The sequence below is a fragment of the Schistocerca serialis genome, chromosome 2 (genome assembly GCF_023864345.2).
Source record: "Schistocerca serialis cubense isolate TAMUIC-IGC-003099 chromosome 2, iqSchSeri2.2, whole genome shotgun sequence".
NCBI lineage: Eukaryota > Metazoa > Arthropoda > Insecta > Orthoptera > Acrididae > Schistocerca > Schistocerca serialis.
The window spans coordinates 930,328,189-930,352,037 of NC_064639.1; the positions used below are offsets into that span (position 1 = coordinate 930,328,189).

The following is a 23,849-nucleotide window of genomic DNA, read 5'->3' on the forward strand; positions in this document are numbered from 1 at the left end:
CGTATATGTATCAGCTGACTTCAGTCTAAAGAATGTGCAGTTCTAAAACCACTACTACACGAATTTTTCCATGAGTGGTTCCACCACCATCCACTACACTGTCACCTATAAGCTTTGTCTGCCTCCACTTCCCATCCTATAGAGGTGGAGGCCATGGCTAGTGAAACCCAATCTACTGATAGATTCAACTGTCACCACTACAATGTGACTCATGCCCTCTGCCATCAGTGCCATCTCCAGCCCAGTGCTAACACGCTTTACATCTGCATTAAGATGAGGCCGATTATGACACAGAAACAGTTGCACGAAATGCACATTAGTGCAACCAGTGCCACCAGTTTGAGTAGCTATCTTTACCAGGTCACCACTTACATCATAATCCCTGTTCCTATCAAGACTATTCTCTGCTACACCCACTATCGCTACCTGATCCTCCTTCGTAAAATTCCTACGTAACTCCTGTATGCTGTCACTCACTTAAGCCAACCCTGCACGAGGCTTCACAGTGCTGGTAACCTGGTACTCACTCCCGAACACTTGCTCGAACTGTTGGCCCACACCACTACCGTGTGAACTATCTAATAGCAGAACCTTCTTCTTTCTGTTAGTCTTTGCAACTGACTTAGGCCTCCTAACTGCTGAGGACTGCTGCATATTTCCTAGACCCACAGCAACAAAAGGCTCCTCTCCACTCAACTCTGTCAGTTGGTCAAATCTATTGCGTATACGCAAAGTACAACTGTCTGAATACCTCCTCCTCGTAGTTGCCTTCTTGCCAACTGCCAGTTCCCATTCCCTAGCACCCTTCACCCTCCTCAACGTATCTAGTTTCTTCTTTGCGTATTGTAACTGCACCTGAAGGGCACAGATCTTACGTTTCTGCTCCTCTATCAACTTATTTCTACTACAGATTGTGCATCCCCACGAGAGGATCTCGCCAGAATGCCAGCTAGCTTCCCCATTGCATTTCACCCAATGGAAAGATTTGAACAAATCTCACAACGCAGACCATCCATCATCACCCAGTTCAAAACGCTAAGGATGGAAACTTGAAATTTGGAGATTTCGATCTTATACTATAGGGGTCATTTAAGAAGGTGTTTTTCGAAATACCAACCCTAGGCAGATGAAATAGGGGATGGAGGTTTTTTTGAAAAATGCCGCTATTACGGCAATTTTGAACTAGACAAATGAAAACTGGTATTTGGTTTCTCAGTCAGAAATAAATAAATGCGTGTTTCAGCATTTTTGGATATTTAACTCTATGGGGGTGAAATAGTGGGTGAAAACTTTTTTTGAAATCATATGATTATTAAAAAACTACTGAAGTATTTTTAAAACTACATATATGAACATTGGTATTTGACTTCTTGGTTATAAATAATAAAACAAAAAAGGTGTTTCAGTGTTTCTGGATATTGAACCGCTAAGGGTTGAAATAAAGGATGAGATCTTTTTATGAGAATATCTTATTATGAAAGCAATTTTAAACCGAAATCTATGAAAATTTATATTTGGCTTCTGAGTTGTTTTTGGAAATTCAACCCCTATGGGGGTTGAATGGGGGATGAAAGTTTTTATAAAAATATTTAATTGTAAGAGCATTTTTGAAGCTAAATCTATGAAAATTTGTATTAGGCTCCTGCGGTAGAAGTAAAACATATGCATCTCACCTAAGAGGGTGAAATAGGGGAAAAACGTTTTATGAAAATGTTTCATTGCAAAAGCTTTTTTAAAGCGAAATCTTTGAAAATTGGTGTTTGACTTCTTGGCTAGAGATGAAAAAATACGTGTTTTATTGTCTTTGGAAACTCAACCCCTAAGGGGGTGAAATAGGGTCAGACTAATTCACTGACTCATCATCGCCCAGCCCAAACAGCTGAGGATAGAAACTTGAAGTTTGCAGATGGTGTGGATCTTATACTGTAGACATCATTTAAGAAGAGATTGCCCGAAATTTCACTCCTAAGGGGATGAAAGGCTTTTTGAAAATATGTCAGTATTAAAGGAAATTTTGAAGCTGGAGCTACGAAAACTGGCATTCGCTGCTTAGCCAGAAAATAAAAAATAGGTGCATCGTCATTTTTGGAAATTCAACCACTAAGGGGATAAAATAGTAGGTGAAAGTTTTTTTGAAAATTAATAATTGCTAAAGAACTACAAAAGGATTCTAAGGCCACATCCATGACAGTTGGATTTAACTTCTCCGTTAGATATAAAGAAAAATATGTGTTTCAGTGGCTCTGGAAATTCAAACCCTAAGGGAGTACAACAGGGGATTAAAACTTTTAAGAAACTATTTCGTTACATTAAAAAAGTTTAACCTAATTTATGAAATGTGGTATTTCACTTCTTGGTTAGATATACAGAAACACCTGCTAGGGGTTGAAAGTTGCTATGGAAATATCTCCACAAGAACGCGAAAGGCATGATTAACAAAAACTTCGGACTCAAGCTACCAGAATCGTTTTCTAGTCGGGAGTATATTCGGAAAAGATTATTTTTATATAGCCTTAATTAGCATGAAAAGCTTAGGAGGTGTTGCAATTTGAGAACAACATAAAAATTCGATTAAATAAAAAGCAAAAGAAAATCTCTGCATTCCGTACTGCACCATGTGCGGGCGCTAAGCTATTGTGTACATAAGGCAGACTGTCAATCTGCATCTGAATGTACATCCATACTCTGCAAACCACTGCGAACTTTGTGGCAGAGGGGGCTTACTATTGTGTCAGTTATTAGGCCTTTTTTCCATTCCATTCACTTGTGGAACACAGGAGGAATGACTGCTTAAACGCCTCTGTGCCTGCTGTCATTCGTCTGATCTTCACCGCACGATCCCTATGGGAGTGAGATGTACAGATGACAGTACATTCCAAAGTTCATCATTTAAAGCTGGTTCTCGAAACTTTGTAAATGGGCTTTTCTCCAGATAATTTCCACCTATCTTCAAACTTCTGCAAGTTCAGTTTTTTTAGCATCTCTGTGACGCACTTTCTTGGGTCAATGAAACCTTTGAGCACTTGTGCTGTCCTTCGTTGTCTACGTTCAATATCCCATGCTAGTTCTGTTTACTAAAGTTCATAAACACTTGGGTAACAATGTAGAGCAGGTTACATGAGTGTTTTGTATGCAATCTCCTTTGTTGAATAATTGCATCTCCCTAGTGTTCTGCCAATGGACCCAAGCCTACCACCTGCTGTACGTATGACTGAGCCTATTTGCTCAACCTATTTCATATCCATACATGTATTTGAATGAGGTCACTGATTCCACACCCCTCAGATTCTACATGTCTGCAAGCAGGTTCTAGGGTGGCAGAGTAGTGTCGCTTAGTTGTAGCGTGTCATAGGGGTTGCCTGCCCACAGGCACCTAGGAACAGGCCATCTCTGTACGGGTACGTTTTTAAAGTGTTCAACAAATGTGCGCGGTTGGCACTGATTTTACTGCCGAATTGGAAGGTCTCAGAGGGACAATTTACCGTTCTATTCACACAATGTGTCACTGTCCCCCCTTTCGCCCCCATGGCACACCACAGGAGAACACAACAGATATTGACTGACGTAACCTAAATACCCTTTCTTGCTTTGGGTCATGTTCAAATTTCGGAGAATGATCTGGAACAGTCGCTAGTGGCTCCACCCTGTATACCAGAGCAAGAATTACCGTCGCGCACCCTCCAGAGGGGTCAGTTGATGTTCAACGTGGTTGCAGTCACACGATGTCCTTAGAGAAGGAGTAAATAGTCCAGCGAATGTCGACAATCCCAAAAGTTGTCAAGAGCGTCGTTCTGTTGTACTTTGCATTCTATACTGTTGTATTCGCCGGCGAAATGTGTTTAAATGAAAACCCCAAAAGAAAGGGGTGGTTTCACCGACATCCTTTATGCCTCCTCCTGCTGCCTTTTCGTGTCGATTCTGAACAGAAGTGTGTCTAAAATGTTTTCCCTGGCTATCCATAAGAAAGACGCGTGATTTCAACGCTGGGTATCGCAGTTCTGACCTCCTATGGAGAGGTGTCAAGAGAAACGGTGAGATGTGGGTATGGGGGCACGTGAAGATGTTCCCACCCTGTGACACATACGCTGTGGCGTTGGGCAGAATTATGATAAAGTCTGATGCCAATGTGAGCGCATGAACCCACCTTTACATCTCACACGAACTTCTGAGCTCTGGCCTTTTTCTCCGAATACGTCGACACCTCTCCGTTTTAAGCGAGGTCGAGAGTGAGGGTAGTGTCGTAGGGCGCCACGCTTTTGCACCATCACGTAAGAAGGTTGTATGAACCTGTGAACCAAACTTCAAACTTCTGCGTCACAATGGTGGAAAATGGCGTAGTTTCTAAACAGTGATCATTTATTCTTATGCCCAGTGTACACTGAGGTGGCAAAAGTCATGGGATAGCAATGTGCACATATGCAGATGACGGTAGTATCGCGTACACAAGGTATAAAACGGCAGTTCATTGGTGGAGCTGTCATTTGTACCTAGGTGATTCAAGTGGAAAGGTTTCTGACGTGATTATGCCCGCACGACGGGAATTAATAGACTTTGAACACGGATTGGTAGAAAGAAATAGGTGCATGGGACATTCCATTTTGGAAATTGCTAGGGAATTCATTATTCCGAGATCCACAGTGACAAAAGTATGCCGACAATACCAAATTTCAGGCATTACCTCTCACCACAGACAACACAGTGGGCAACGGCTTTCACTTAATGAAAGCACATCACCTGCAGCACCTCTCCTGGGCTCGTAACCATGTCTATTGGACCCTAGGCGACTGGAAAACCGTGGCCTGGTCAGGTAAGTCCCGGTTTCAGTTGGTAAGACCTGATGGTAAGCTACAAAGCCATGGAGCCAAGCTGTCAACAAGGCACTATGCAAGCTGGTGGTGACTCCTTAATGGTGTGGACTGTGTTTACATGGACTGGACTGGGTCTTCTGGTCCAACTGAACCCACAGTTCTGGTCCAACTGAACCCACAGTTCACTGGTAATGGTTGTGTCCGTCTACTTGGGGACCATTTTTAGCCGATCATGGACTTTATGTTCCTAAACAACGATGGAATTTTTATAGATGACAATGTGCCATGTCACCAGGCCACAATTCCTTGTGATTGGTTTGAAGAGCATTCTGGACAGTTTGAGCGAATGATTTAGGCACCAGTATCGCCTGACATGAATCCCATAAACATTTATGGAACATAATTGAGAAGTCGCTTCGTGCACAAAATCCTGCACCAGCAATTATGGAAGACTATAGACACAGCGTGGCTCAGTATTTCTGCAGTGGACTTCCAACGACTCGTTGAATCCATGCCACATACAGTTGCTGCACTACGCTGGCAAAAGGAGATCCAACACAATATTAGGAAGTATCACATGACGTTTCTCACCTCACTTCACGTTCTCTATTTTCGGCTCTCGAGTAAGAATGGACTGCCATTCCGCCACAGACATTTAGATAACTCATTGGAATTGTCCTCCGCAGATTTCAAGCCGTCGTAGAGGCAAGTGGTGGACACAACCTATGTTAACGTTCACCGATGAGTGTCCATATGCTTTTGATAAGACAGTGTATGGTAAAATGAAGAGGGTAGCTGGTAAGGGATAGGAATGGAGAGCCGTGTCACACCTGTTGAAGGGGTGATGACCAAAATATCAGTGAAACAGGTTCGAGCAGTGTCTCGTACGTTTCTGACGGTAGTGATGTTGTTGGTACTCACTGGGGTGTTGGCAGTGGGCGCCGGTGAAGTGCGGCGGGCAGCGGCAGGAGTAGGCGTTGAGCAGCGGCTGGCAGACGCCGCCGTGCAGACAGGGGCTGGGGAGGTCTCTGCTGCCACAGGGCGGGCCCTGCCATTGGAACACGCCCTGCCTGTCCTCGCCCAGGTTCTCCAGCGACTGCCCGTTCACCACTAGCCGCTGCACCGCGCCGTCCAGCCCGGACGACACGTTCGAGCAGTGGCTCACCTCCATTCCTGGACTAGGGACGGCAAAAAATATCAGTATATCAAAATATCGGTTTTCCATCAAAATACTGTCGCTATACATCGTCGATATTTAAATTATCGATATATTCGTTAATCGCTATACAATACAGAATATCGAAAGTGATATTTTCATTCCTCTTTTCTTGATTCATAGGCACTAAAGTGCTCATAAGCAGATTTCTTGCCCAATCCAACAACTACCGATCTTTGCAATTTGACAGTAAATGTCTTGCAATGGGCTTAATTTAATTTCATATTCAGCACCACAAATGAGCACCAGATTTGAACAGATGTATCTATGTTTCATACTCATTCACTCTGATAGTCCTGTTGCAGTGTCAGCTGCAGTAGTGGAAAAAGCGAATGGGCCAATTGTCACCTGAACAAAGAGCTGTAGATATAATACAAGAAGACTCTAACTAGCCTTCAGTTTGGTTATGGCATGAAAACTATTGTCCGGAAGCTCAGTCGCACAAGAAATTCCAAACTCTGATTCTCTGTCAAACGAGCTAAAACAGTATCTCGCTTAACCAAATTTAGGACGGAACTGTGATCCTGCGAAGTTGTGGGTTCATAGTCGTCATTTTACACCCTTTTTTGTCGGAAATTGCTCAACAATACTTAATATGCCAAGCCTCTCCCGTTTGACTGAAAGAGTGGCATCCCTAGTAGATTTGGTTGTGGCAGATAACAAAATCAGACTGACAGGGCAACATATTAAACAGAAAGTTCTGTTATCGTCTATCTATTCATTTCTGTGACTTAGATTAATTTTTTAAATTCCTGCAAATTTTGAAAAATCCACCGATATATCCAAATGTCGATTTTTATGTATCGATAATACATGCACCTTATATATTAGTTTTTTGTAAATAAGTGATTTTATAATTCAATGTATACCTTTTATTGGTTAATGTTTGTTAATCATTTCTGTGACTTAGATTAATATTTTTTTAAATTCCTGTAAATTTTGAAAATATCAACTGACATATCCAAATGTTGATCTTTTCGTATCGATAATACATACGGGTCTGATATACATCGATACAATATATATCGATATTTGCCCATCCCTATCCTGGACTACAGGAATGCGCACCGCTGCCGCAGCTCTCACAGTGCTTCACAACTGCACTCCATATGACATGGTCATTGTTAATAAACCTCTGACAGGTCGACCTTAAGAAGTGGCCCTTTCAGGTCCTCTCTCTTCATCTTCTTAAAACAGTAAGAGACAATCATAAAGCAAACTGGAAAAAACAGTTTTTGATCACGGTAAGATTACCGATCTCCGTTAAGTCCAAAAATTTATAGGTCATTAACGAATTCATCGAAAGCTCAGCTCGTGTTGCGATCGGATTGTAGTTATGCACTCACTGGTTCGAATCTCGCAGGTACCTATATTCTTCTTAATTTTTTCAGTTTCATATTTGCCAACAGATGGAAATGTTAAATAACATTTATTTTCTGATCAGATCACAACAGTCAATGAATGCTGTATGTCTTTTTCTAGTTCTTACTGCACACCGATTTTTTAGTTCGTTGTTAACACATGACGAGTCTCGTTTCGGCTGTTATGTTGTTTTCAAGTGATCGTTTTAGATGTCACAATACAGCGTCGTCGAGTGTTTTGTGAGAGTTTTTCTCAATTTTTTTACTAGTGGAGTTTCTTAGAACTTTATGTTTAGTTCACTTGATATTTGCGCCAATGCTCATTTGACATAAAACATATTTGAAAAGATAAATACAGCAAAGATATACCTGGTTATAAGCATACTCCTCTCGACTTTTGGCAAGACAAGTGTTTACTGTCAAGGAAGGCCCCCTGGACCCCACAATATGCTGTGACATAAATAGTCGGTATTACATCTCACAAGGGAACCTCCCCATCGCACCCTCCTCAGATTTAGTTATAAGTTGGCACAGTGGATAGGACTTGAAAAACTGAACACAGGTCAATCGAGAAAACAGGAAGAAGTTGTGTGGAACTATGAAAAAAATTAGTAAAATATACAAACTGAGTAATCCATGCGAAGATAAGCAACATCAAGGTGAATGTTAGCTCCGGAGCGCCGTGGTCCCGTGGTTAGCGTGAGTAACTGCCGAACAAGAGGTTCTAGGTTCAAGTCTTCCCACCGCTGAAAATTTTACTTTCTGTCTCTGTTCACTGTAATAAGTTTAGTATCTGTGTTTTGCGACCGCACCGCAAAACCGTGAGATTAGTAGACGAAAGGACGTGCCTCTCCAATGGGAACCGGAAACATTGGATCGCAAGGTCATAGGTCAACCGATTCCTCCACAGGAAAACACGTCTGATATATTCTATACGACACTGGTGACGGCATGTGCGTCACATGACAGGAATATGTTGTCGACCCACCTAACTTGTACACTTAGCGAATGGGTAAAAAGATTCTTCTATATTGTCCGATTTAAGTTTTCTTGTGGATATGATAATCACTCCCAAAAAAGTGATGAAAACATAAGAGTTCGTCACATAAACAGAAATAAAAAATTAAACTTTTCACTCGAGGGAAGACTTGAACCTAGGACCTCTCGTTCCGTAGCTGCTCTCGCTAACCACGGGACCACGGCACTCCTTGACTCGTGTTCTCCTTGATGTTGCATATCTTCGCATGGACTACTCAGTTTGTATATTTTACTAATTTTTTTCATAGTTCCACACAACTTCTTCCTGTTTTCTCGATTGATCTGTGTTCAGTTTTTCAAGGCCTATCCACTGTGCCAACTTATAACTAAATCTGAGGGGGGTGCGATGGGGAGGTTCCCTTGTCAGAAACTTATATACACTACGTCACTTATAGTTACGTGTATTTCCTCACATAATATACAACTAAGGGAAGCAACTCTCCTTTAGGAAAAGATTCCGGAATAGTCCTCCATTCGGATCTCAACGAGGGGACTGCCAAGGGGGAGGTTACCATGAGAAAAAGATTGAATAATCAACGAGATAATAACATTGTACGAGTCTTGGCGTGAAATGTCAGATGCTTGAACGTGGTAGGGAAACTAGAAAATCTGGAAAGGGAAATGCAAAGACTCAAGCTAGATATGGTAGGGGTCAGTGAAGTGAAGTGGAAAGAAGACAAGGATTTATGGTCAGGTAAGTATAGGGTAATATCAACAGCAGCAGAAAATGGTATAACGGGAGTAGGATTCGTTATGAGTAGGAAGGTAGGGCAGAGAGTGTGTTACTGTGAACAGTTCAGTGATAGGGTTATTCTTATCAGAAGCGACAACAAACCAACACCAACAACGATAGTTCAGGCGTACATGCCTACGTCGGAAGCTGAAAACGAAGAGATAGAGAAACTGTATGAGCATATCGAAAGGATTATACACTATGTAAAGGGAGATGAAAATCTAATAGTCATGGGGGACTGGAATTCAGTTGTAGGGGAAGGAGTAGAAGAAAAGGTTACAGGAGAATGTGGGCATGGGTCAAGGAATGAGAGAGGAGAAATATTAACTGGGGTCTGTAATAAGCTTCAGCTACTAATAGCGAATACTCTGTTCAGGAATCACTGGAGGAGGAGGTATACTTGGAAAAGGCTGGGTGATACGGGAAATTTCAATTAGGTTACATCATAGTGAGACAGAGATTCCGAAATCAGATTCTGGATTGTAAGGCGTACCCAGGAGCAGATATAGACTCAGGCCACAACATAGTAGCGACGAAGAGTAGGCTCAAGTTTAAGACATTAGTCAGGAAGAATCAATACACAAAGAAGTGGGGTTACGTAAGTACTAAGGAATGACGAGTTACGCTTGAAGTTCTCTGAGACTATAGGTACAGAAGCAGGGAATAGTTCAGGAGGCAGTACAGTTGAAGAGAAATGGACATCCCTAAAAAGGGCGGTAACAGAAGTTGGGAAGGAAAACACAGGTACAAAGAAGGTAACTGTGAAGAAACCGTGGGTAACAGAAGAAATACTTAAATTGATCGATGAAAGGAGGTAGTACAAAAATGTTTCGGGTGACTCAGGAAAACAGAAATATACAATAAGTGCAGGGAAGCTACGACGAAATGGTTGCATGAAAATTGTGAAGAAATCGAAAAAGAAATAATTGTCGGTAGGATTGACTCATCATACCGGAAAGCCAAAACAACCTTAGGTCACATTAAAAGCGAGGTTGATAACATTAAAGTGGAACTGGAATCCCACTGTTAAATGCAGAGGAGAGAGCGGATAGGTGGAAAGAATACATTGAATGCCTCTATGAGGGGGAAAATTTGTCTGATGTGATAGAAGAAGAAAGAGGAGTCGATTTAGAAGAGGTAGGGGACCCGGTATTAGAATCAGAATTTAAAAGAGCTTTGGAGGACTTAAGATCAAATAAGGCAGAAGGGATAGATAACATTCCATCAGAATTTCTAAAATGACTAATCACGTAGGTGTGTAGGATGTACACTACTGGCCATTAAAATTGCTACATCACGAAATGACGTACTACAGACGCGAAATTTAACCGACAGGAAGAAGATGCTGTGATATGCAAATGATTAGCTTTTCAGAGCATTCACACAAGGTTTGCGCCGGTGGCGACACCTACGACGTGCTGACATGAGGAAAGTTCCCTACTGATTTCTCATACACAAACAGCAGTTGACCGGCGTTGCCTGGTGAAACGTTGTTGTGATGCCTCGTGTAAGGATTGTAGCCTATCGCGATTGCGGTTTGTTGTATCGCTACATTGCTGCTCTCGTTGATCGAGATCCAATGACTGTTAGCAGAATATGGAATCGGTGGGTTCAGGAGGGTAATACGGAACGCCCTGCTGGATCCCAACGGCCTCGTTTCACTAGCAGTCGGGATGACAGGCGTCTTATCCGCATGGCTGTAACGGATCGTGCAGCCACGTCTCGATCCCTGAGTCAACAGTTGGGTACGTTTGCAAGACAACAACCATCTGCACGAACAATTCGACGGCGTTTGCAGCAGCATGGACTATCAGCTCGGAGACCATGGCTGTGGTTACCCCTGACTCCCCTGTAGTTTGTTGTGAACCTGTCATTTTCGTGCAAATAGTAATTAAAAGTAAGAGTGAACAATTTTTAGTAAAAATTGTGATTCCATATTTGTTAATTAACATTTTCAATTGTTAATAAATGTGAGATTAAAAAAAGTAAGACCATTAGTAGTAGTGAGATTCGAATCAGCGAATTTATTATGTTTCATTTCAGTTACCCTAAGTGCTGAGCTGCCGATGAATTCGTCAGTAATTTACAAATGTTTCTTACTTACAAATGCTCGGAAGTCTTCTGACCTTCAAAGCCCATTTATTTGAGATTTTTTTTTAAATCAGAGAGGGCCAGTGCATAAGGTCAACTTGTAAGAAATGTTTTAATTATAATACTCTCTAACTTAACATCTGTTAGATTGGCGCACGAGTTAGTAGAGGTTTTTGCATAGTTTAATAAACACAACATAGGTACGTAATAGAGGCTCTAGGCATCAGTAATATATTCTCCTTCACTGTTTACGACAGTCTTCCAACGTCGGTGTAACTTTTCGATTTCTCGACTGTAGAAATCACGTGGTTTTGAGGCGAATAACTTGTCGAGCAATGTTCGCAGCGCATTTTCGTCCGGAAAGGAAGTTCCTTGAAGGTTGTTCGATAGAGAGCGGAAAAGATGAAAATCCGAGAGCGTAAGATCAGGTAAATGAGGTGGATGCGGAATGACTTCCCAACTCAACTCCTGTATAGTGTTTTTTATTAATCTAGTAGAATGTGGAAGGGCGTTTTCATACAGTTGCATCACTTCACGCAGTCTTCCTGGTTGTTGTTCTTTGACTGCTTCCGAAAGACGTCTCAGTTGTTGACAAGAAATGGTTAAACCTCGGGGAAGCAATTCGGACAACACGAAACCGTCGCTGTTCCACCAGGTTCATATTATCTTTTGTGAAGACGTTCGGGTCTTTGTATGGGGAGTTGCTGCTTTGTTTGAGGTCAACCGTTTCTTTCTTTCGCTTATGTTAGTATAAATACACCATTTCTCGTTACCTGCAACGTTACAGCATAGGAACTTTGGTGTTGTTCAAGAGGCAGTTGATGACGAGCAAGCAGAGATGCACATTTGGCCACCCGATGTTCTTTGTGAGTTTGGCTGAGAGCATGCGGTAACCATGCACCCGATTTTTTAATCTTTCTCACTGCAGCAAAATGTCGAACGATGGCAGAATGATCACAGTTCTTCAAATCTGCCAGTTATCGAGTAGCCGGCAGCTGTGACCGAGCGGTTCTAGACGCTTCAGTCCGGAACCGAGCTGCTGCTACGGTCGCAGGTTCGAATCCTGCCTCGGATGTGTGTGATGTCCTTAGGTTAGCTAGGTTTAAGTGGTTCTAAGTCTAGGGGACTGATGACCTCAGATGTTAAGCCCCTTAGTTCTTAAAGCCATTGTGAATTAATAAGTTTAAACGATCTACATCAAAGCCCGAAGGTCATCCTGAACGTGGAGAGTCACTAATGTCGAAGCGACCCTCCTTAAAATCATTTTCTTGCCAGGCTCTGTCCAATGACATTACCCCTACACGCAGCGCAAATGTTGCTCGCTGCTTCCGGTGCTGTCACTCTGCTGAACTCAAAACAGAAGAATATGTCAGAAATGTTCCTATTTCTCCACTTGCCACTCCATTTCTAGCGTCCACAGCTCCAAATGACAAAATGGCAATACGTAATCCCAAATAGCAACAGTGAACTACAAATAAAAAATGACAATCGGTAAATAAACTCATAGCGACCGGAATACCAACATGCAAAACAAAAACGCTACAATCTGCTCATATATTACTAAACAGATAAACCCGTCATGCAGCCGCAATTGCAGGTTGCCTATGTAGAGGATTTCAGGGGCGACAAAACTTAGATTTTGAGTATTTCGAATAATAATTGACCGAATGTAAAAACCTGCTGTCATAATCTACTCATTAAGAGGTATTAACTCACTTTAAAGGTTTAACGCAGTATTCAAGTTAGAAACTGTGTAGGCCTACTTGTCTTGAGGCAACATAACTAACGGCATACAAATTACCGAGACTGTACTTATCCAGTGTTTGAGAATGACAGCACTTACAGACTTCCAGCATAGTTTTTTCGTTTACCATTTCTGGTTTCATTCTTTCAGTAGTCTATGTGTGAATAATAAGAAATTAATTGGTGCATATTGGACGACATGATGACTTGTGCGTTGTTACGCTTAAGGCTGTTGGGAGCCATCAAGGGCACTCCAAGATACGAGATCAGAGAGACAGTGCAGAGAGCGGGCAAAAGTGATAGTGTTTATGTTAGCGGAGCTAAAGAGTAACACTAGAGCCGTGCAAATTGCAGACGCTCTGGACAACTGTCCCAGGGGAGAAGTTTCACTTCAGAGAATTAACTGGTGACTCCATTCACATCCTAGGCGCTGCTGTAAGGCGTCACAGTAGAAGATAGTACGTCTTAGCAGGGGCAACATGCTTGATACTTACCCTGATAACTGCAACGTCAGTGGTTTACACAGGTTAGAGTGCTGCTACAGCAGCCCCCACTCACAAAAGGATTGAGGACGGATGTAAAGTGCAGAAGCCTTCCAACCTAGGGTATACTAACAAGGGGAGGCCGCCAATTGTGAAATTCAGATTCGATTCATACTGCGCATAATAAAAGCTCATGGCCAGAGGTGTAATGTGGCAAAGCACCAAGATGCACTGCTCAGCCGTTGTCGAGAAAATCGACAGTTAAAATAAACCGTTGCGGTGAAATACTCTCTACGATTAGTAATTTTCTACAGCGTGGTGGTGAAGCGGTAAGCGCACGGGTTCGTAATCCCAAGGTCGCCGGATCGAATCTCGCTCCATGCAACTTTTTTTTTAGTATTTGTTTTTTGTGATTCATATATATATATATATATATATATATATATATATATATATATATATATATAATTCCCGGCAATCAGTTGCAACAATTATGCATATAATAAGTTGTTGAAAGTCGTTTGTCGTGGAAAAACTGGCGACTTCGAACATCATTATGTTTTCCGAAAACAAAGTTGTATTTCAGAAATGTTATTAATTGTCTTCATAATGTTATCCACGTACAGTTAACGGAAGACGTAGAAACGAATACGTATAGCGTAAGTCAAACGTTCGAATTAGAATAGAGACCCCACGAACACAAACTTGCTGTGGCAGGTATGAAATATAAACTCCGTTACTCGCTCGTTACACTTGAAGGACAGATGTTGAATGGGCCGAAACGAGCCGCCCCATTACAGTGTAGATGCATGCTAACTTCGAAAGAAGGTAGATGCGGTCCCTAGAGCAACTTATAACATCGTCGAAAATCAGTGCGGACGGGGCAGCTTTGGCACACCCTGTTAAACAAACGCCTTCACCAACATGCATAAGCAATTCATTAATAGTTTATATATATATATATATATATATATATATATATATATATATATATATATATACGCTGTAGAAAATCATTAATCGTAAAGAGTATTTCACGGCAACGGTTTCTTTTAACTGTCGATTTTCTCGACAACGGCTGAGAAGTGCATCTTGGTGCTTTGCCACATTACACCTCTGGCCATGAGCTTTTATTATGCGCAGTATGAATCGAATCTGAATTTCACAATTGGCGGCCTCCCCTTGTAAGTAGCAGAAGGGGATGAATCTAAATATGGTTGGCCAGAGGCGCCCTGGAGGTACAGAGCGACTTGTCAGATTGATCGAAGCTTGTTAAGTGCCTATGGATAGGTAGGTCTTATATAGGAAGGGAGAAATAGTGCGCCGCAACGGTTCATTAAAAACCCATGTTTTTGTGTTCAGAGGAGAGTTCTCCGTCAGATCGTTGTGGTGCCGGCTGCCTGTCGTTCGGGGTCAGCTTCGGTAACCTCCGTCATGTCTGCTTTTCTCACTTGGAGTGCTGCTCTCAAGTTTGTACTTAACGTGCTGCTGCCGGCCGCTGTGGCCGAGCGGCTCTAGGCGCTTCAGTCCGGAACCGCGCTGCTGCTACGGACGCAGGTTCGAATCCTGCCTCGGGCATGGATGTGTGTGATGTCCTTAGGTTAGTTAGGTTTAAGTAGTTGTAAGTCTAGGGGACTGATGACCTCAGATGCTAAGTCCCATAGTACTTAGAGCCATTTGAACGATTTTGAACTTAACGTACTGCTAGTGTTCGCTACTTCTGTCAGCGCTCAACATCGTGTATTCAGACACTGACTTCTATCGTCCAGCCAATTGCTTCCTTTGCTTTACCTAATGTTTAGGGTTAGCCTTCAGTGTAGTAGACAATCTGGTTGCTAAAAAATAGTTTTAATCCTGCTCCTGAATTCCACTAGTCTCCTGAAATATTAAGGTTTGAATTTGTAAGCCTAGAACTGTATCGTTGACTGTCGATAGTCGCCTCTCTACCGGGCGCAGAGCAACAGTGGGGAGTCATGGCGTAGCTTGCTTTCCTGGAACGTGGGCGGAGTGTTGTGTTGATGCTGTGGCTGGAGTGCGTATCTTACAAGTTATGGTGAAGTAATTGAACATGTTGCCACACACGTTTTGCGTTTGATTTCAGTGTTCACGACGCCGTATCAATGTTTATCCAAAAGGTGATGTTTCTCGGTTTCGTGTGTCGTGTCGGAAGAACAACAATCAGCCGTGTCGCGACGGTTACGGAAAAATGATGTGGACTGGAATGATCCTAACTGCAAGTCATAAATGAAAGAAACATATATGGTTTTGACTGGCTGAATATCACGAGTGCAGATACTTTCTCGTTCGTATATCGTACCAGAAATTTTATGGAGCATCCGCGTCGCGATTCGGTCACGCGCTCGCTCGTATTATAAGCTATTGAATTGTTTAGTACTGTTGGAAGAACTGTAGCAATCGTCGACTGATAAAAAACATCCGTTGAACAGTGATTATTTTGTGTTCTATGCACCGTGTTTTTGCATTGGATGCCATCATTCAGACAACGTCCTTATACGTCACAATGGACACGTACTGGGAATACAAATACTGATCACGTACGTTGTAGAATAATGCTAAATGTGAACATTGCAGCCCCACCCTGTGCAAATGTTTAACAGAATACAGTGAATTCTACCAGATTAACTTGGTATTACTGGTGTGAGTGACTCCTCTCCCTGCTGGACACATCATAGCAGGCAGTGTAGACAGCAGCAGATCAACCGCCGCGAGAAGAACCAGGTACGTGGATTTAGGCATATGGCCGTTAAATATCCAGCCCCGTTCCTGTGTCTCGGGAGTGTTGTACAGTCTCGAGTGCTGAAGGCTAGCTTTTGTTAGTACTGCATACCTAGCCCACCCAGCTAGCCGCTGCTTCCCGAGCGGGAAGGCGTGCCGGTCCCCGGCACGAATCCGCCCGGCGGATTAGTGTAGAGGTCCGGTGTGCCGGCCAGCCTGCGGATGGTTTTTAAGGTGGTTTTCCATCTGCCTCGGCTGGTTCCCCTATTTCCACCTCAGTTACACTATGTCGGCGATTGCTGCACAAACACTGTCTCCACGAACGCGTACACCGTAATTGCTCTACCATGCAAACAATTGGGGTTACACTCGTCTGGTATGAGACGTTCCCGGGAGGGTACAATGGAGGCCGAACCGCGCAATACCCTGGGTTCAGTGTGGGGCGGCGCTGGGGTGGGTGGACTCCTGTGGCCTGTTGTGGAGTTGTGAACCACTGAGGGTTACGTCGAGACGAAGCCTCTCCGTCGTTTCTAGGTCCCGGTTTAATACACAATGCACACAATACACTGCATATCTACCCCATTTCCTCCTGGGCGTGTTACAAATTGTCAACAATTCACTGTGTGTGAACCGTGGGAAAATATGGGATACATCAACCTGTATCCGAAAGTTATAAAACGTTTATTGCAAAATGTGCGAAAATAGGGTTTGGACGACCTTTGTAGGCAATGGCTCTAGTATAACTGATAGTGACCTTTGTTGTACGAGTCTTAAGATTTGATCTGATAATGGCAGTAAATGAAACATCATGATAAATGAATATAATTTAAGCAATCAGGACGTTTGTATTCGCAAAAATAAAACAGTTTTAACTAGGGCCGTGATCGGAGAGAACACCTAGCAAGGCAAAATTCTTAATTTTCAGTCATTCGAAAAACTGATGGTAATAAACATTTTTACGGGCTTCAACTTTTCAACGCAACCAGACACTAACACAATGCTAGGCACAAATCCATGAAAAATGAAAATATGGAAGCAGACACTAGTCTTTCGTATATGCCGGCCGGAGTGACCGAGCGGTTCTAGGCGCTTCAGTCTGGAACCGCGCGACCGCTACGGTCGCAGGTTCGAATCCTGCCTCGGGCATGGATGTGTGTGATGTCCTTAGGTTAGTTAGGTTTAAGTAGTTCTAATTTCTAGGGGACTGATGACTTCATAAGTTAAGTCCCATAGTGCTCAGAGCCATTTGAACCATTCTTTCGTATACCTCTTCTCATTTTGCCACAGCATTTACTTCGATGCTGACAGTCCAGATCCAATTTTTGTCATTCCATGTGTTTAACGTAGCTGTCTTTAATTCTGTCACAGAATCAGTTTGTGAGGAACGAGAAGTACAAGATATGTATATCAGATGAATATAATTGTGATATTAAAGAAAGGCTTCTATATCTCCTTGAAAGCTCCATCTAACAGAGAAGCAAATAACTTGCTTTCATGGAATATGCTTAAGCTCCTGAGAGACAAGCAGAAGTTTTTCCTCTACGAAAATATGTTACAACATTAAAATTGGCAACTTCCATGAGAACAAGTGAAACATGTAGTGATTACGAAATACAACACAAGGGAAGACGAACTCAGTAGGATTACAAAAGTAATGTAAAGATAGTGGCTTTTCTAATTTGTGTTATGGAGGTATTTTCCTAACGTATCCGTTCAGTGAATAAAACTGACATTAAAAACAATTTTTCTTAGTATTAAAGGAATGAAAAAGGTTTTATATCTTTTATGAATACATTTTAGAGTGTTTTCAGCATAAATATTTAAATAATTATTTTGGTATAAAATTCCATTCTTTAGAAATAACTAACATAAAAATATTATAGTACCCACACAGGCTTAGTTGGTCGGCTTCCATGAATGAAAATGAACTTGGCAGAACCAATGGAACATGATTCTTTACAGTGTGCCTTAAACTCTCAAGTCCCATAACCTCTGATAATAAAACATTCCACACCAGTTAGATTGCATAATTCTTTTTAAGCTTTGATTATGTAAGTTGCATACTTTCAATACTCGATGATTACTAATGGATGGCAAAAATAGGGTAGTCATGTTGTACAAGCCCATATTTTGTCTCATTTGCTCTCTCTATGTTTTATTATTATCCCACGCAAAGTTAATTTGTTAACACAAAGATAGCGATTTGTCTCACGCTCGTTGTGAGAGGACAAAGTGACCCTGTATTTGTAATTTGGCTAAGCAACTAAATTCCTGTTCATGGGACTGATAATTGGCACCACCTAGTATTTTTAAAGAAATATAAATGTTCTTTCCATACTGCAAGCTGTTTTTCCTTCTGTAATTCGGATGGTTATTCCCAATTCCCATATTTACTCCATCCATTCCTATTTCCTTTTTTTAGAAGGAGCTGTTCTTCCCCATGAAGGGCATGGGTAATTTTTCCACCATCAACGCTAAAGTATTCGTGCTGCAGGCATGGACTGAAATTCTGGCAAAATTAAGTAGGAAAAGGCTGTAAAAATTAGCGGAGGACAAAATATGCAAAAGCTGATTGTAATCATTTTGATGAAACAGAAACTGCTCGAACTTGTATTTTCAGCTCTGTGAGCGTCGAATTGCGTGTAGCCATTACAAAATCCTTTTGGGATTTTTAGGCCGACATATGTTATTCAAATTCGCTAACGTTTCTGTGATGCGAGCGGCCGCCGCCCACAAAGGGCCGTTTCCATTAGCTTCCGTTACCAAAACCGGCGCTGATACCGCAGACCGATTGCATTGGCGTGTAAATGGACTCAAAGCTCTCTCTTTGTGTTCGAGCTTTCTTTGTATGCCACTGCGAAGGTTTCACGTAATGATGGCACGACCCATTTACGTTGCTTTCCTTTCTGTTAAGGTAGTGGACATACTTCTGCCGCCAGCAGCTTTCCTTAGCGTAGGAACACAGTAACTGTCGACTTTAGGGCATACTATCGTGTAGCATGACTGAAATGATTGTCTTTTATTAAGACATATTTGATCGCTTATAATCATACGATCGATTTAAAGATCATGCGGTCTTAAAATAGGCCTTGTGCTGTCAAGACAGCAAGGTTAGACACGTCTGTTTGGCCCTGCGTCGTAGCGTGCTTGTTACTCACACAAAGTTATTTAACAAGTGACGGTGCTTCTGAAATGCAAAGGGTTTTTACGACCTAAAGAGTTACGTGTCACCATCCTCTACCTCTCCTTGTATTTTTCGTAACTGATGTACCGTATATGCAGGTAATACAGGGTAAATTACTTGATGTAGATTTATCTGTTATGTAATAGAACATCTCTTAATTTACCTGCAAAATAAAGGAGCTGAAGTCACCGGGGAGAGACTACACACCCCGAGATATGCAAATGACATTTCAGTATTAGCAAATCATTTTGAAGAGCTGCAGATATTATTATCGGATCTCACTTCGGAATGTCAGGCAGTGGGACTGAAGATAACGATCTTCAAGATAAAAATTACTTCAAATAAATGGAGAATATTAGGAAACGTACACCTCAGAAACACAGAACTGGACCTTGTCAGAGTATACATCTATCTTGGCCAGCTAGTGAATATGACAGTAGATACAGGATCGGAAATCGTTCGACGCATCATTGTAGGTTGGCAGGCTTTAGGAAGACACAGGGTGGTTATGGTTAACTTTTGTTACTCGAGGGGGCCCCCACGAAAATCGAATGATCGTAGGTGAGAGGGTTCCCATGAAAATCGAATGATAGTAGGACAACGAAACTTTGCGTAAAATCAGGACTGTAAGGAAAACATACACCATGTGATCAAAAGTATCCGGACACCGCAAAAAACATACGTTTTTCATATTAGGTGCATTATGCTGCCATCTACTGTCAGGTACTCCATATCAGCGACCTCAGTAGTCATTAGACATCGTGAGAGCAGAATCGGGAGCACCGCGGAACTGACGAACTTCGAACGTGATCAGGTCCTCTAGGGGACAGTGCGGCTCTCGCAGCCGAGCGAAGCAGACGTGCGGTGTGTGCTCTCCGCTGTCAGAGAGAGCCCGCGCGCCTTGTTTACTTTTTTCGGCCGACACTAACGTGACGCCGTAGCGCTACAAGACCATGACAAACCAATACAGAAGATCAACCTTGAAATTCACATTTCGGAACGACTTTACCCGACCAAAGGCGCTCGAAGTCGAACGCTTTTTAAAAGAGGAAGCCAAGATGCCGGCTGCCGACATTGTCGGCATTCACTTTTCGATCGTCAGTAGCACGGTCTATGTAAAGCTTATAAACGAAACTACATGCGACAAGGTGCTTCGTGAGATGAAACAAGAACTCCGCTTCTGCCACGCAGATGGCAATGTTGGCAACGTCGAGGTCGGCCATGCCGCAATGGGGCTGCGGACTATCCGCATATTCGAACTTCCATTTGAACTCCCGGCGGCAGAAGTTGTAGCGGCACTCCGCCCCTACGGCACGGTACACGAACACGTGGCTGAAAAATGGACCCAGTTTAAGACGTATCCAGTACTCAATGGAGTACGCCAAGTGCGCATAGATCTCCAACGACACGTGCCATCCTATCTACAGATAGGAGGATGCCGGGCCAGAGTTATTTATGACGGCCAGCCGAAGACGTGTTCCGGATGCGGCAAAGAAGGACACCTTCGTTCCGAGTGCCTCCAGCGTCGGATCACACAACTCCCACCGAAGGACGTTGCACCACCAGCGGCGAAGACTGTTCTACCCGTGACTTACGCGGCGGCGCTCACGACGTTCTCCACACAACAGACACGGTCGACCGCTTCAGCGGTACAAGAATCACTTTCCACGGACAAAAACCTGGATGATCCGCCGACCTGGCCAGTGGTGGAAAATAGTACTACGACTCTGGAGCTACGGAACGCGACAGACATTGACGCCGGCAAGATGGCAATTGATTCCCTTATTGTACCGACCGAAGCGTTTGTTCCGGCGGACCGTGAGTCAGTGCCGTCTTCTGACAATGAAGGCCATGTACGGAAACAGCGATCACCGAAACGCCGAAAGCGCCGTCGTCGGACCGTGTCGGAACACAGCGGTTCGCATTCGGCCGGGGAAGAACAACTGACCCCTCAAGAAGCCAGCCGCGAAGGTGAGGCTGTTTCCACTGACTCCAACCTTGCAGAACAGACAGAAAAACATGCAGCTTTCGAACATCAGCCCATTGACAGAAACAGTGAGCAGCGGGAAGGTACCAGTGCAGGCAGCGAAGTCGCCCGGTCCCTTACTACCAACCATTCCGAGGCTATGGAACATGAACAGACATCCGCGCCCGCTTCGTGGGCTGAGGACGTCGAGACACAAGATCCCGACCCGCGGCCAGCTGAGGCGCCGCCGGATCATGCAGCATAAGCAGCACAAGGAGGACCGCGTTTGGCGGGGGGTGACATCACTTCGGATGTTCGCTTCTCTCCAACTTCAACATGGATAACCTCGCCCAAACAACGCGTTGCCAGGCTTACCGCCTGGCGACAATGAATATCAACATGATCAGTTCTCCTGTCAAGATCCAACTTTTGAAAGAAACCATACGAGCCATGGGAGTTGACTTTGCTTTCCTACAAGAAGTGAAAGCGACTGCACTCCCGCACTTTTACGGTTACGCCACACATGTGACGCCCGGTAGCCCTGCAGACACCGGAGTGGCAATATTAGTGCGTGGAGGTATTGAAGTTACCGACGTCACGTTTCTTCCCTCCGCGCGAGGAATAGCATTTACGGCACTCAACACCCGATTCATTAATGTTTACGCGCCGTCGGGTACCACAAGACGTCACGACCGCGCCAGATACTACTCCACAGATGTCGCTCCCCTTTTCCTTGGACGATACGACCACAGCGTCTTCGCCGGCGATTTTAATTGCGTACTTCACCCCAAGGACCATATCCCACATTACATGCCTTGTCCGGAACTGGGTGCGATGATCCAAGAACTTCACTTGTGCGACACGTGGGAAAAAGTCCACGGTAACCGCTCTGGCCACACTCATCTTACCAGTCATTCGGCCAGCCGACTTGACCGCATATATGTGTCACACGATCTCACACAAGGTGTGGTGGACGTCGAATTATGGCCTCAAGCCTATTCCGATCACAGTGCCTATATCTGCACTATACACCTACGCCCCCAACAAGTCTGGCGCAGCAATGGCTTTTGGAAGCTCAACATAACTCATCTCCAGGACCTGGATTGCCGTCGGCAAGTTGCAGCAACGTGGACTGACTGTGAACGCCGTCACCCACGATACACCTCGACCCTGGAGTGGTGGCTCCTCTGTGCCAAACCAGCAATCCGTAGGACACTTATGCGATATGGCAAGGACGTGACTGCGTGGCATGGACATACCCTCGATTTTTACTACGCGGCACTCAGGGACCTCGACGCCTTACCCCCTTCCCCGGAGAGACAACATGACCAAAGCAGAATCAAGGCTCACATACTATCATTGACGAAGCGTCGACTAGAAGGTGCAGTAGTCCGCTCGCGACGGCACGACCGAACGGTTGCAGAGGAACCCACTATGCACCACGTTGTGGCAGATAAGCGCCGACAACGTCAACATTTAATCACACAACTCAGGACACACGACGGTCGCTTATGTACGACCCAAGCAACCATAGTAAAGGCGGTGGAGGATCATTTTCGTCACCTTTACAAGGAAAGAACCGTCATTGACGAGGCCACTACTGAAGTGTTACAGCAGATAACACGTACTATCGACGAGGCTACCGTGAATGCACTAACAGAGGAAATCTCACTCGAAGAAGTCGAAGACGCCGTGGACAAAGGTGCGGCCAATAAATCTCCTGGACCTGATGGATTGCCCATCGAATTCTACCGGACTTTCCGTGACATCATGATGCCTCGCTGGGTTATAATGTTCCGCGAACTTATGTCTCCAGACTGTGTTGTGCCGCCAGCGTTTGTAGAAGGTCTCCTCATACCAGTACACAAGCCAGGTGGAGGGCTATCGATTAACGACTATCGGCCGCTTACAATGTTGAACGCCGATTACAAGATTTTCACCAGGATTATGGCGAGCCGTATTAAGACGACTTTGCCGATGATCCTCGCTCCAGAACAGACGTCGCAGGGGGGAGAAGCCAACATACACATGGCCACCGGTGACTGCAGGGACTTAATAGCGATCGCTTCTGCGTGCCGTCTGAGAGCGGCGATCGTCTCCGTCGATTTCAACCGCGCCTTTGATAGAATGCACCACAACTTCCTCCTACGAGTGATGGACTGTATGGGATTCCCCCCGGGCCTCATCGACACCCTAGGGCGTCTTTGGACCGCAGCCAGCTCACACGTCCAGGTCAATGGAAGGACGGTAGGACCAGTACCCATTAAGAGGTCTCTACGACAGGGTTGTCCCCTTTCTACCTACCTTTATGCAATCGCACTCGAGCCACTCCTAGGGGGCCTTAACCACCGCCTATCTGGTATCACGCTGCGGGACGTCACCTTTCGCTATAGGACATACGCTGACGACCTGCTGCTGCTGGTTCGTTCAAAGCGTACTAACCTGGATCGAGCGATACGGACAGGCCGCAGGCAGTCTTCTGAACATCAAC

General features: G+C 43.9%; 1 protein-coding gene across 1 annotated transcript in view; it reads right to left on the reverse strand.

Annotated features, from left to right (window-relative positions):
- Positions 1–23,849, reverse strand: part of LOC126456525 (agrin-like) — a 1,113,065-nt gene that overhangs the window by 43,598 nt on the left and 1,045,618 nt on the right. The window contains exon 23 of the mRNA XM_050092274.1: positions 5,730–5,986. Coding sequence (XP_049948231.1) covers positions 5,730–5,986 — 257 coding nt within the window. The remainder of the gene's footprint in view (positions 1–5,729; positions 5,987–23,849) is intronic.